Here is a 15,234-nt window from a genome sequence, read left to right on the forward strand (position 1 = left end):
GACATTTGATTGGCAGCCTCCTCCCTGGGCTGTCAACCAAATACTTTTCTGAGCGAGTGTGGGGCTGTGTGAACGGGGGGGGGTGTGGCCAAGCAGCACGCTTTGTCTCAATAGACATAGACAGGGCAGATTGAGAGCGAGCACGCACTAGTTCCCCCATGGAAATATTTTTTTCCATAGGGGGCACTGAGTGGGAGGAGGAGCCTGGAGCACCAGCACCAGAAGAGAATCAGGGCTGTTCTATGCAAAACCATTGTACAGAGCAGGAAATTATAGCATGTTTGTTATTTTAATTACATTTTTTTTTAATGCCGCTTCAATTCACTGCATGCTGCAGCAGAGGTAACCTGTGTAAAGCTCACCCATACTCAAAAAGGGAAGAGTTCCTATCTTAAAGGAATATCTATTAAAGCTAAATTTAGCTAAGCAGTTGTAGATGCCTTATGGATACAATACAGATGTGGAGGTTAGCAGGAGAAACCAGTGAAAGCTTAGGGAACCCAGTAGATTGACACTTCTGGAAGTGTAATTTTACCAGTGGAATTCAGAAAATGATTCCTCGTGAACAGAGTGGTGTTTGGCAGTGTGGGTGGCATAAAAGATGGCTATTTACTCTTTTACAGGTATTATCTTACATTGGGCAATGAAAGGCAATATATTATTGATTAGTTCTCAAAATAGGTCAGCCATATTTGTCCTTTACATTTGCATCGATTTAGGGATGTGGCACCCATCATAGATTATACACCACCGAGACTATATTTCTCACTTTACATTTGCAGGATCCACTTCTTGCTCCTAGCAGTACAACACAACCACTATGCTAGGCTTCTTTTCTCTGTTATTGCTTTGGTCTGGGTCACACATAACCTCACAGAAAAAAAACTGAACCGTAATAAGATTAACTTAATTTTAAATGTTATTAGGCAAGAATTGTTAACCATAGTCCCCTATGTATGTATGTATGTAGCATTTACAAATCAGTATGCAAAAAATATAAACTCTTGTCAACTTTGCTTTCAGATAAAATTTACAATAATAATTTATTGAAAAGAATAATAATCTTGGTAAATGTTAATAAGTAAAATTTCTCAAGCTATTTCAAGACTTTATAGGAACTTATTCTTTATGGATAGCAAAATGTTTCTTGGAATCAACATTGCCACTTCAAAGCAAAATCATAAATATTTTGTAAAAATGCTATATATGATGCATCTTCTTGTTGGTATAGATAACAGAATGCCCTCCAAAATTAAAACATTAAATGCTGTTCCTTTTTTTCTTTTTTTTTTTCTAGCCCCATGTGAAGCAAATTCATTTTTTTGTCATAGTAATATGTGCATTAATAATACATTGGTCTGCAATGGAGTTCAGAACTGTGTGTACCCTTGGGATGAAAACCACTGCAAAGGTAATGAAAAGAAACTAAATTGATTGCACAAAGCAATTTACATATACCATATATGATTATTAATCATTCTCTTGTCTCAATTGTGATATATATTTGCTGAGATTGCGAGACATACCTTAGAGGTTCAGACACATGTTTTAATTAACAACATAGCTGTAAATGTATTTTTAAATTTAATAAGCTTTATTTCATGTTAATATTAAAACTCTGTAAATTATAGTTGTAAAGAAGATTGAATCAATATTGTCATTTCAGTCATTTATTTATGATGCTAATGCAGGTACAGAGGCTTTACTATTAAATTATTATTTTGTTACTTCGTAGAGTATCTGTATTATTATATACTTCGGACTATTACTGTGCATCGATCCCCCCCCCCCCCACTGGGATGTGGGTGTTGGCACAGTTTTTTGTACATGATAATTACGAGCAATCACTATACAGTATATGCACAATTCAATCACAATATATGCACAATGTATTTCTTAATGTTCAGTTTAGGATTCATAGAAAAACAAAAAAATATAAGATAATGAAAAAAGAGACATCTCAAATCCCATGCAAAAAATATTGCTTTTCTAGTCTTCTGACAAAATGGGTAGGCAGCACACCGATAAGCTATTCCCTCTACATTTCCTGTATTCTTCTCCTAAAAATTGAAGAGATAGGAGTGCCACACTAGTTTGTATAGTCCATAAAAGAGTTTATTGTAGCTTTTGTTGCAGAATAAAATGTTTTAAAATATTTTGTGGACTGTACAAAGTAGTGTGACTCCCATCTCTTCAGTTTTTTAGAAATATCTAGAAAGGTCCAGCAGGACACAACAGTTGTTGGACAGCAGCCTCCAGGACTATATAACTTTGCAACAATTTATCACAAGATTCAGTGTTCCCTTACCACAAAAATACTGCTTTTGTCTTGTGTCATTATGTTCTGTATCAGCTTATGATCATTACTATAGAGGCTGATTGAGATTAGGGGAGGCAGCTATTTAGACGGTTTTAGGTTTTTTACACTAGTTTCTTTTTAACAGACACTTCATGTATTATAATTAATTTTATTTAAATAAATAAATGCATTTTAATGAGAAATTTATATATGTTGCTGTATATTAGATAAGTGAATCAGAAACCACCCTGAAAACAGCTCCTTCCATTAATTGATGGTATTGTTTCATAGAATTCAAACTGGATACCGTCTGCAAATATATTAGACCCCCATACTCGTATGGAGCAGGATTCTTGTGGAAAGAGGAAGAGGAATTCTCATTGCACCATGCCCACAAACAACACTTTTTGTTAAAAAGACATATACAGGCGGTCCCCGGGTTACAAACATCTGACTTACCAAGGACTCCTACTTACAAACAGAGGGAGACAACTGGAAGGGAGAGGAAATCTACCACTAGGAAGGGAAATTCACTCCTGTAAGAGTTGTTATAAGAAAAAAAGGTGTCTCCACTCAAGCTTTATCACCAATCCTTGTTTCCACAACAACCCAACATTTTCAAAATCCAATTGTCATAGGGACAGAAAGTGAGGGAAATCTTCTGAACAGGGGTACAGACAGAAAAACAAATGTTACAGGGGTGTTTACCTTTTCCTGTGCTATTCAAAAAACGTAAAAAAATGTTTTTTGGCTGGAGCTACACTTAAAAAATGTACCTGTTGCGACCTACAAACAAATTCAACTTAAGAACAAACCTATCTTGTTTGTAACCAGGGGACCGCCTGTACTCACAAACCGCAGTAAATAAACGGGCATTCAGTCTCCGCTTCAACCTCCACCCGACATACATTTCATTGTAGTAGACGTCGCCACTGCAGTAACAGAGATTTTTTGGATTTTGCATTTTTCTAATATACTTTCTTTTGCATGACAGCACAGACTTTATGAATTGGAACTTTTATTATTAGTATTTATTTAATATCATGATGAATTTGTTTATTACATATACATATACTGTATATGAGTTGGTAATATATGATTTTAAGGCACTTATATGCACTTTTATGGATTTTCCATTCTTCTAATATACTGTTTTTGCGTTTTTATGTTAGCATGGTAACATGCAAAGTAGATGTGGTTTTGGTATTTCCCTAACCAGGGAAACACATTTTAATAATGTTTCTATCAAGAATTTATTAATTGGCATAATAAAATCAATTATTTTGTATCCCTTTTGCCATTCTTTGTCATAAATATATATTTGATACAGGGAACACTTTTTTCTGTATGCCTGGTAGGCTATAGTGACAACACCGCATAGGTGAAGGCAAGAATTGGAATAGCATTTCTAAATGAAGCCTATATTTCTGGTTTATGTTAGGCCGACTATCCAGACATTGCTATGCTTTATTCATTTCTCTAAAGCCTCAATCTTTAAGGATAAGTCTGGGCAAAACCTAACGAACGCTAAATCTGCTCTGTGCCACATTCTAAACCTAATCTATCTAACCTTATAAAGTAAAAATCGCTGTATTTACCTATTCTGCATTTGATCTGGTCCCATGCTGAGCTGTTAGCGGTGGCTTCAGCATGGAGGCAGGTCCAGGAGAGGCAGCCGACAATGGAAGTCCCATATTAAGTCTATGGGTGATGTCACTTCCCATTCATTTCACAGCCATTGTTGGTCCTCTCCTGAACACAGCTTCCATCGCTGGAGACCGGACCGAATCGGGTGCAGAAAAGGTAAGTACAGTGATTTTTGCTTTACATGGTTAGATAGATTAGGTTTAGAATGTGGCACAGAGCAGGTTTAGTGTTAGTTAGGTTTTGCCTGGACTTATCCTTTCACCTTAAGCAAGCCCAAGTGTGGATGAAGTATCTCTTGCAAGTGGATCCAGTCTCAAATCTGTCCCGTAAATCACTTACTCTGCTCTATATAGCCACTGTTCTCTATCTAAATGTTCTGTAGATCTCATAACTGGGAAACTGCTTCACCCATATCCCCACTCTGAGCTTTAAGTTGATCCACTGAGAAGTTACATTTGATAATGGCTGATAAATCTTTCAAAGTAGGTTCTACCTCTGAATCAGTGGGAATTTGACCATCCTCATCAGGGAGCTTTGCCACTGAGCTGCAAGGGTAAGGGTAATCACTGCTTCCCAAGCCAGTCCCGTCTTCCGCAGATCACAAAGCTCCTCCTGAAGCTCTTTTTCATCAGTCACAGGAGCAGTACAATCTGTTGCAGGGACAGTATCTTTAGCTGGACTGCAGACATATTGATCTAGTTTAGTTGCCACTTCTTTTCCCTTCTCTGCTGGTCGGCTGTCACATGATCTTGCACTCATATCAGTGTCATCTTGCCTCTTGGCCATGACCACTGTTTCCTCTCACCCCTTACAAGTCATGATGGCAGAGATAGTGAAACAAAAACAAAGCACTGCATTACGCATGTTTGTCAGTGTCCACAAAGTGAGGATAAACTACCACGGAAAGTATCAGTCACAGTAAACTGTGTGGATATGCTTATATGCCTCCCCTTGCCATGTCCCTACAGAAAGTGGAGGGAAATCTGTTAAAGGAAACAGCTGTTTCAATGACACCTCTCTGAAAGGGGGATTTACCTTCACTTTCCTCTTTCCCCACTCTTTTCAAAATAAAAAATGACAAAATTGCAATTACGGTATGTTTTTAGATTAACATGTCTGTGGCTACCTATAGGCATCAGGCAGTGCCAAGCACTTGAGAAATAACTTTTGTATGTGCAATCTTTTGTGCAAAGCATCTTTCATAGGGTGCAGCAGATAGTATAAAAGGTTGCAAATGTGGGGAATGAGCTAATGGGAGTGGTAAAAGATTAGTTGGAGGTGTGATAGGCTTCCCTAAAGAGATGAGTTTTCAGGGATCACCTAAAGGCAGCTAGAGTAGGAGATAACCATACAGATTGAGGTAGAGCATTCCAGAGGATGGGAGAGGCTGTGGAGAAATCCTGGAGATGAGCATGGGAGGAGGAGACAAGGGAGCTAGAGAGCAGGAGGTCTTGAGAGGAGTGGAGAAGACGGCTTAGGTGATATTTGGAGATAAGATTGGTGATGTAGCTCTGGGCTGAGTTGTGGATGGCTTTGTATGTTGTAGATAGTATTTTGAATTGTATTCTCTTGGCCAGTGGAGGAATTGGCGAAGAGGGGTGGCAGACACTGAGCAGTTAGTAAGGTAGATGAGTCTGGCAGCAGCATTCATGATAGACTGAAGAGGGGATAGTGTATGGAGAGGTAGGCCTATAAGGAGAGAGTTGCAATAGTCAAGGCGAGCGATAACAAGGGAGTGAATGAGTAACTTGGTAGTTTTATTAGTAAAAAAGGGGCGTATTTTAGAGATGTTACAGAGGTGAAGTCTACAAGCTTTTGACAACGATTGGATTTGGGGCTGAAAGGCTAGGTCAGAGTCTAGGAATACATCTGTGAGGGGAGCGATTGATGGTTTGCTTTATTGGTTTTGATGAAAAAGTCATGGAGGGGGGCATGGGTGGAGAAGAATATTATCAGCTCGGTTTTAGAGAAATGTAATGGAAATGGTGCGACATCCATGCTGATATGTCCATTAGTAAGTTAGTAATGCAAGAGGCAATGGTGCCAGACCATATTAAAATGTGGTGACCAAGAAATGTACATATGTGCTTTAAAATTGTTTGATTATCTTAAGATGAGAATATACTATAGATGTGTGAAATGATCATTCATCCAAAAGAAAACGGCTGAAAAATTACAGCTCTACAGATTGATTTTCTAAATGTTCTTAAAATAAAAATCACGAATGATCTTCCACAAATGAAGGAAAGTTTGATTTCAAATTGCCCTATTCTTTACCACCCAAATCATGTCTCTGTGCCTAGCCTAATACTGAATGAGTCTTGACAAGCTGAGTGCATACATTTAACTTGTAATTTCATCTAACAATAGGAGTCAATGTAATGCAACGATTGAATAGGAAGTGAACTGAATCCCCATATTTAACTGACTTTTCTACACAGCAGCATTTTAGTATACTGAAGCAGTCTGAAAAGAGAAATTCATTTAGAATGAATTATTGTCATGTGAGCTGCTTATCTCTGCCCTCTCTTTGATGTAGTTCTTTCAGCGAAAGCTGCACCTTTTTCTCATGATTTTTCTCATGAGTATCAATGTTGGAGTATACCAATGTTAGTGGTAAGGCTAACAGGATTTGTTTTGGAGCATGTAGGGATGGGTTAAAACCCTCTGCTAAGAGATTCACTCTCTCTGTCCTGAGGAAAACTGTCACCCTGGCTCAAAGGGATGAGAATTTAAAAAATCACGGGTAAATCTTCAAATAGAGACAATTTGTTCTGATGACACATACGGAAGTAGTAATTTCCTTCACTTTGGAGCAGGGATCCTCAAACTACGGCCCTCCAGCTGTTGCAGAACTACACATCCCAAGAGCCATTGTAAAACTCTAACATTCACAGACATGATGGGAATTGAAGTTCCTGAACAATTGGAGGGCCATAGTTTAAAGACTCCTGCTTTATAGAGATTATGTCTCATTTCCTGCTCTATCTACAGGACAGTAAGTGAAGAGTAATCTTGCCAATGAGATGCTTGAAAAAGACAATTTTTTTTATTCCATACTATATCCAAAATATAAAAAACAACAGTTTTGGTTTTAGATATTCTTTAAGCATTTGATACCAACAAAATAAACACTAATTGTTTTTCCTTTTCTTTGCAGAAAAACGAAAATCAAGCCTTTTTGACCAGCTTACCAATACTAGCGGGACAGTTATTGGAGTCTCCTCTTGCATTGTTATCATCCTCATTATAATATCTGTCATTGTACAGATCAAGCAACCTCGTAAGAAGTACGTCCAAAGGAAAGCAGAGTTTGACCAAACAGTGTTCCAGGAGGTATTTGAGCCTCCCCATTATGAATTATGTACTCTTAGAGGTACGGGAGCTACAGCAGACATTTCTGATGTCACAGAGGATTTTGAGAACTACCATAAATTACGGAGATCATCTTCAAAATGCATTCACGACCATCACTGTGGATCACTGTCTAGCGCTAAGGGCAGCCGTACTAACCTTAGCACAAGGGAGCCTACTATATTAACAGACACTCCAAACCCACCCGCTAATCCTAGTTTACAACCAATGAACAGAAGAAACATCCTTGTAATGAAGCATAGTTATTCACAGGATGCAGCAGAAACATGTGACATTGATGAAATTGAGGAAGTCCCCACCACAAGCCACAGGCTGTCGAGACATGACAAATCAGTCCAGCGGTCAGTATCAATAAATTTTTGATGAAGACTTTTATCTAAGGACTTGTTGTTATCTTCAAAAAAATCACTTACTATCTTTTTAAGTTTTATCATTTTCCTTTACATCACTTTAAAAATTTGTTTCTTACATTTTTGCTCCTTTTATTCAGAAGAAAAACAGATACAGTAAAAAAAAAAAAAAATAGAATTTGCAATAAGCACACATCAGTTGTCGCAGGAAAAAGTAAGCTAAAATTCTTGTTTTGAGGTGCACAATCCTTACAGTGCTATATAACAAGCAGGAAGTTAAAGTGACCACAGTAGATGATACCGTGCAAAGGTCCAGATAACAAATAAAAAAGTCTCCACCCTCCATTTCAACAATTTATCATGAGAAATTTCATGTCACATAGGGTAAATAGCTAATGATTCAGGGTCCTTTCCTTAGAGTAACTTAGTGATAAGTTGTCATGAGAAAGGAACTCTGTGGGGCCCCAAAGTATTGGCTTTTTTTTAGATATATAGCATGACATTAACAATAAATCATTGAAACAGACACAAAACAGAATGCTTGAGACTCAGTGACTTCTCTGTGTTATTAACAGAAAAAAATAAGACTTCTTTTCTGATTTTTTTTTTGAGTATTACGGAAAACTGGAGCTATCATAGTTCATGATTAATACAAAAAGTATATACCATTTTAGATTATAGCATTCTATCACATGATGGTAATGGAGAATAGATAATTTTAGATTCAGATTGCACTTTTTTAATATCGCAATGCTTGTCATGTACCTACATGCATGCAGAGCCACACTAGCATATGCTGTATGAAACTTTCCAATTTTCCCTGCATTATAACCTTATTTATGAATTTCATCTACATATGGCACATGGTTCTGATTTATAATACAATATAAAAACTAACAGGACTATTTGGTGCATAACATTTTTTAATATGAAATGTTCAATGAATGCCTATACAGTACATTAGAAGTATTTCCACATTAGGGTAAAACCTTTCCATAAATCACTAGATGTTCTAATACTCTTTTGTATGTTTTCTGTGTTTGAAATGCATGCCTATTTGTGCTTCTGTGTTTGTTCACATGCACTACATCCTTTCTTTGCACATTAAAACCACTTATCTCTTAAAAACTCCTCTCTTCTTTAAGTGTGTTGCATGCCAGTTTGTTTTTGTGCTGTGATTCACTAATTTAAGCTATCTCTGAATGTAATCCGTTTTATGCAAACATATTGAGTGAAATAGCCGTAACATTCCAGGTTCTGCCTCATTGGGTCTCTAAACAAACATGAAACTGAATACAACACAACTAGGGTATGAGAAGCAAACCGAAGGTAAGTCTGAATTATGTGGCATGTCTTTATTGCATTTTAACTGTAACTAACAACATTAAAGGATCACTAACACCTATGCATGAAAATAAATGATGCAGTTTAATGTCTTATAGTAATTACATTTTCTTTGATGTATGATTGCTTATGGAAAATTTGAAATGCAGCTTAGTGCAGCAGGTGTAAATGATATGTTTGTTATCGTTGCTCATTAAATAGCATGTTCGGCATGTGATGCAAAGGTCAAAGCCAGAAGACGCACTAACTTTCTTGAGATTTGTGAACAAGTAGAGCGGATGATTAAAATGAACATGTCAGCTATTAAAACTTTTCAGAATAAATGTATCCATAAGGCAGGCCACATATTATGCAGTTTCCTTTCCTTCAACCACAGGTCAAAGAAAAGAAAATTGCTTGATTCCCCCCCCCCCCCCCCATCAACACTGTATGGGAATTCCTCCCACTGTGCTATTGTACTCTGTAAGCATGGGGAGCTTTCCCCATCCTCAGAATACAATGATCACTGTCGGCGGCTATAGCTGCCAACAGTGATCAGGCAACATAAAAAAACTCATCCATCAATCGACTTCAGTACAACTAGCCTACCCGTACATGAATTGTAATTCATCCGTTCATGCTGGTCGGCTTAACACAAAATGCTTTATATTACCTTTCTTAAACAAACAACAAAACAAAACAGAAAAAAAAGAAAATCATTTGCTTTGTATGCCTTTTTGTAAATAGTCATTCTTTCCAAATGTAGACTTCAATCTCATTGGAAATACAAATGACTGCTGGCAGAGTGTACAGTCCTGGCCAAAAGTTTGGAGAATGACACAAATATGCATTTTCAAAAAGTCTGTTGTTTCAGTGTCTTTAGATCTTTTTGCCAATTGTTACTATGGTATATATGAATTATATCTAAAAGCATTTTATAAGTGTCAAAAGCTTTTATTGACAACTAGATTGTCAATAAAAAAAAAAAAAAAATAAAAGCTGTTCATTCGAAGGGATTGCATGAGGACTCGAGGGCATACAATGCGATTAGAGGAGAAGCGTTTTAACCACAGGCAACGTGGGGGGTTCTTTACTGTTAGGGCTACAAGATTGTGGAATTCTCTACCACAAGAGGTGGTTTCTGCGGGTAGTATGGTGGCTTTCAAAAGACTCTTAGACTTACATCTCAAGGATCAGAACATTCAGGGGTATGTGAGATGAGTACAGCCACACACACCTACACAGGTTGAACTGGATGGACTATTGTCTTTATTCAACCTCACCTACTATGTAACTATGTAACTATGTAATGCAAAGAGTCAATATCTTCAGTGTTGAACCTTCTTTTTCAAGACCTCTGCAGTTCACCCTGGCATGCTGTCAATCAACTTCAGGGTCACACCCTGACTGATGGCAACCAATTCTTGCATAATGCTTGGCGTTTGTCAGAATTTGTGGGGGTCTTTTTTGTTCACCCGCCTCTTGAGGATTGACCACAAGTTCTCAATGGGATTAAGGTCTGGGGACTTTCCTGGCCATGAACCCAAAATTTTGATGTTTAGTTCCCCAAACCACTTAGTTATCACTTTTCCCTTATGGCAGGGTGCTCCATCATGCTAGAAAAGGTATTGTTCATCACTAAACTGTTCTTGGATGGTTGGGAGAAGTTGATCTCGGAGGATGTTTTTGTACCATTTTTTATTCATGGCTGTTCTAAGGCAAAATTGTCCGTAAGACCATTCCCTTGGCTGAGAAGAAAACCCGCACATGAATGGTCCTGCACATGAATAAAGCATCTAAAGGATGCTTTATTGTTGACATGACACAGGACTGATGGTAGTGCTTACCTTTTCTTCTCCGGACAAGGTTTTTTCCAGATGCCCCAAACAATCCGAAAGGGGATTCATCAGGGAAAATGACTTTACCTCAGTCCTCAGCAGTCCAATCCCTGTACCTTTTGCAGAATATCAGTCTGTCCCTGATGTTTTTTCTGGAGAGAGGTGACTTCTTTGTTTCCCTTTTTGACACGAGACCATCCTCCAAAAGTCTTCACCTCGCTGTGTGTGCAGATGCACTCTTTCCCACCTGCTGCCATTCCTGAGCAAGCTCTGCACTGGTGGTATCCTGATCCCACTGCTAAATTAACTGTAGGAGACAGTCCTAGTACTTGTTGGACTTATTGGGTGCCCTGAAGTCTTCTTCACAACAATTAAACCTCTCTCCTTGAAGTTCTTGATCCGATAAATGTAAAAGGAGGAAGTGGTGGAGGGCTGTGAGAATACCATCATCCAAAATAATAAAGCAAAGAAGAAAAAACCCTCCAAAGATGGTACTATTGTAGGCAATGTTGAACACCAGGCACAATGACCATTTTGGTCATTGTGCCTGGTGTCTGACATTGCCTACAGTAGTCCCACTTTTGGACGTTTTTTTTCTTCTTTGCTTGATCCGATAAATGGTTGATGCAATCTTAATAGCAGCAATATCCTTACTTGTGAATCACTTTTTGTGCAAGGCAGTGGTGACTTCACATGTTTCCTTGCAGGTAACCATGGGCAGAGGAAGCACAGTAATTTCATACACCACTATTCTTTTAAAGCTTCCAGCCTGTAATGCTAACTCAATTAGCATTACAGAGTGGTCTCCAGCCTTGTCCTCATCAACAGTGACACCTGTGGTAACAAGAGAATCACTGACATGATGTCAGCGGGTCCTTTTGTGGCAAATTAAGTGGACATTTTTTGGGGGATTATGTTTTTATGGGAAAGAGGGACTTTGCAGTTAATTTCAGTTCATCTGACCACTCTTCATAACATTCTGGAGTAGACTTTGCAGCAGACTTTGTGAAAATTAATATTTTCGTCATTCTCAAAATGTTTGGCCAGGGCTGTAGTCATGACATGAAAAAAATGACTTCGCTGTGTCTGCTTTTACTTGCAAAGCTTTAAAGTGGCCAACAAGGTTCACTTGAAATCTGCACAAAAAAAAGCAAATCATCATCAAATTTGGGTGGAATTACCCTGCAAAAATGCTATTTTTATATGGTGTTTCCTTTTCCCAGGTCAGACCTCCTGTTAAATATAAACCCCATTGAATAGATAATTGTTGGCAAGCATTATCCATTATAAACCTTTGTTTTTACTGAGGCCCATTTTACAGTGTTAGGAATTACATTTGTATGTTTCCTTGTGAAATCTTCAGATTTAATTGCCTTTTTGCTGATGTGCAAACACTCTAGACCCACCTGCTGCAAAATTCAGTTGACTTTTTTTTTTTTTTACTGTGGGAAGAATATTAACTACACAAAGGAACACCATAAACACAGGTAGACTTTGTTGCAATTAAATCTGGAGTGCATTGAAGCAATGCTAAATGACAGAGATCAACAAATGTATCTCTCAGGTTTAAATATGATATTTATTTTGCTAATATGTTGCATTTCCTGGTTCCCCTCTTTTCCTCCTCATCAAAATGCTAATGCAGATATTAAATAAAACTTTTCAGTTTTCAGAGAGATCATGGTTGGTGGGAGGGGCCAACACTACATAGCTTACTGAAAACAAAGGAAGCTCTAGTAATGTTCACTTGCTGAGTCTCCATAATTTATTTACTGACATCCAATAAATGAAAATTAAGGGACAGTAGGCCTGGGGAGGAAAGAGCTTGAAGATACTGTATGTCCGCTAGCTAGAAAACAAGGTAGGCTGTATCTGACATGCTGCAGCTTCTAATGCAGCCTTACTGCTCTCTCCAGAAGCCAGTTTCGAGGAGTGGTGTCAGACACAGACACAACCCCCATATGAAAACATTGTAAGAGGAAATATTCCTCTTTACCTGGCTGGACATAGACATGAACTTGGTGCCACCCAAAGCCTCCACTGCTTGCCATATTTCTATTTCAATTTTGACCTATGTACTACTACCGGAAGTGGTTATTTGTTAGTTTCTTCTCATATAACTCCTTAATCTTACTACACCATATCCCTCTAGTTATAAATTCCTCATAATTTAAAAGGTACATACCTCTTTTAATTCTTTATTATGTCCCATAGGGGGAATAGTTGAGCATTTATAAATTAAAATACCTACTTTCTGTAACCACCATTCATCAAAACTCCTCTTCTCTGGCTTACATTAAGGTGCAACATTTCCTTCACTTTAACTACCTCAATACTGGGCACTTAAACCCCCTTCCTTCCCAGACCAATTTTCAGCTTTTAGCGCTGTTGCAATTTGAATGACAATTGCGCGGTCATGCAACGCTGTACCTAAACCAAATTTGTGTCATTTTTTCCCCACAAATAGAGCTTTCTTTTGGTGGTATTTGATCACCGTCAGGTTTTTTCTTTTTTGGTGCACAAATAAAAAAAGACTGAAAAGTTTGAAAAAAAAAAAAAAGTTTTTTTGTTTAGGTTATAAAATTTTGTAAATAGATATGTTTTTTCCTGCACTGATGAGCACTGATGATGCCGCACTGACAGGCACTGATGAGGAGACACTGATGGGGTGGCACTGATGGGGTGGCACTGATATGCAGCACTGATGGGCACTGATAGGTAGCACTGATATGCAGCACTGATGGGCACTGATATGTGGCACTGATATATAGCACTGATATGCAGCATTGGTGGGCACTGATAGGCAGCGCTGATGGGCACTGATAGGCAGCACTGATGGGCACTGATTGGCGGCACTGATGGGCACTGATAGGTGGCACTGTTGGACGGCAATGATCGGCACTGATCGGCACTGATGGGGGGCACTGATCGGCACTGATGGGGGGCACTGATGGGCACTGATAGGCAGCTCTGGTGGGCAGTAATGGGCACTGGTGGGCGGCACTGATAGATGGCAATAACGGCACTGGTGGGCAGCACTGATAGATGGCATTGGTGGGCAACACTGATAGGGAGGGCACTGGGGGGCTCTCTGAGCCCTGCTTGCCATCCCTGGTGGCCATGGTGGGCATCCCTGGTGGTCATGGGTGGGCATCCCTGGTGGCTTAGTGGCACCCCTCCCCCCCAAGGCTGTACTGGTAATCAATCATCTGATTACCAGCACAGACCCCCCCTGTGATCAGTGAGTAATTAGAAATACTCACTGATCACCCCAGCAGCAGCACCGATCCTCTTCTCTTCTCCTCACTGACAGGATCTGTCAGGAGGAGAAGAGATCGAAGCCGTTACAACGGCTGTATTGACATTACATGACGGCTGTGATTGGACAAAGCCGTCATGTGATCAGGAGGGCCAATCACAGGGCCCTCCTGCCGAATGATGTTGCTCTGTGTCCGAGGGACACAGGCACATCGACATCGCGCCGCTGCGCGTGCCCGCGGCGGCGCGATCTCTCTCCTTCTGAAGGACGTTCCGGAACGTCCATTCAGAAGGACGAGACTCCCACCCGGCCGTATATTTACAATGGCCCGGGTGGGAGGTGGTTAAAGGGGATTTTGCTAACATGTCATACAAAATATACCACTACTTGACTTCCTGTATCTGGGCCCTCAAACTTCCCTTTGTTTTCCCTATATATTTTAAGTCACAAATCCATATTACTTGATAGACCACCGAGTATTTGAACAATTTATGAAATCATCAATTATATAATGCATAGAATTGCTACAATTAGAAAATGTATTACTTACAGTACGTTCACATTTCTACAAATTTGTCGGCTGCCACATCTGAACACACCCTTCAAACTGCATTTCATTTTACGTCCAGGCCACTTTTTGCAAATCGGCACTGCGTGACTTTAACTGACAATTTGTGGTCATGCAATGCTGTACCCTAACGAAATTTACGTCCTTTTTTCCCACAAACATAGATTTTTTTGGTGGTATTTGATCACCTCTGCGCTTTTTATTTTTTGCGATATTAATAAGAAAAGAGCGAAAATTTTGAGAAAAAATGAAATTATCAACATTGTCTTTTAAAAAATATCCAATATACTCAATTTATGTCATATATTTTGGCAAATATGTATTTAGCTACATGTCTTTGACAAAATAAATCTCAGTGAGTGTATTTTTATTGGTTTGCGCAAAAGTTATAGCGTCTACAAACTATGGTGTAAATACTGGAATTTAAGCAGCTTTAATTTTTGACTGACTATCTCATTTCATGAAGTGCTAAAATGGCAGGGCAGTACAACCCCCCCCCCAAATTACCACTTTTTGGAAATTAGACATCCTAAGGAATGTCCTGAGAGGCATGTTGAGCTTATTGAATATTTCAT

General features: G+C 38.9%; 1 protein-coding gene across 1 annotated transcript in view; it reads left to right on the forward strand.

Moving 5' to 3' along the window:
• Nucleotides 1-15,234, forward strand: part of NETO1 (neuropilin and tolloid like 1) — a 204,861-nt gene that overhangs the window by 159,508 nt on the left and 30,119 nt on the right. The window contains exons 8-10 of the mRNA XM_082259265.1: nucleotides 1,298-1,411; nucleotides 7,107-7,662; nucleotides 8,926-9,000. Coding sequence (XP_082115391.1) covers nucleotides 1,298-1,411; nucleotides 7,107-7,662; nucleotides 8,926-8,986 — 731 coding nt within the window. The 3' untranslated portion in view covers nucleotides 8,987-9,000. The remainder of the gene's footprint in view (nucleotides 1-1,297; nucleotides 1,412-7,106; nucleotides 7,663-8,925; nucleotides 9,001-15,234) is intronic.

This window comes from Pelophylax lessonae, assembly GCF_965119305.1.
Source record: "Pelophylax lessonae genome assembly, chromosome: 5".
Classification (NCBI taxonomy): Eukaryota; Metazoa; Chordata; class Amphibia; order Anura; family Ranidae; genus Pelophylax; species Pelophylax lessonae.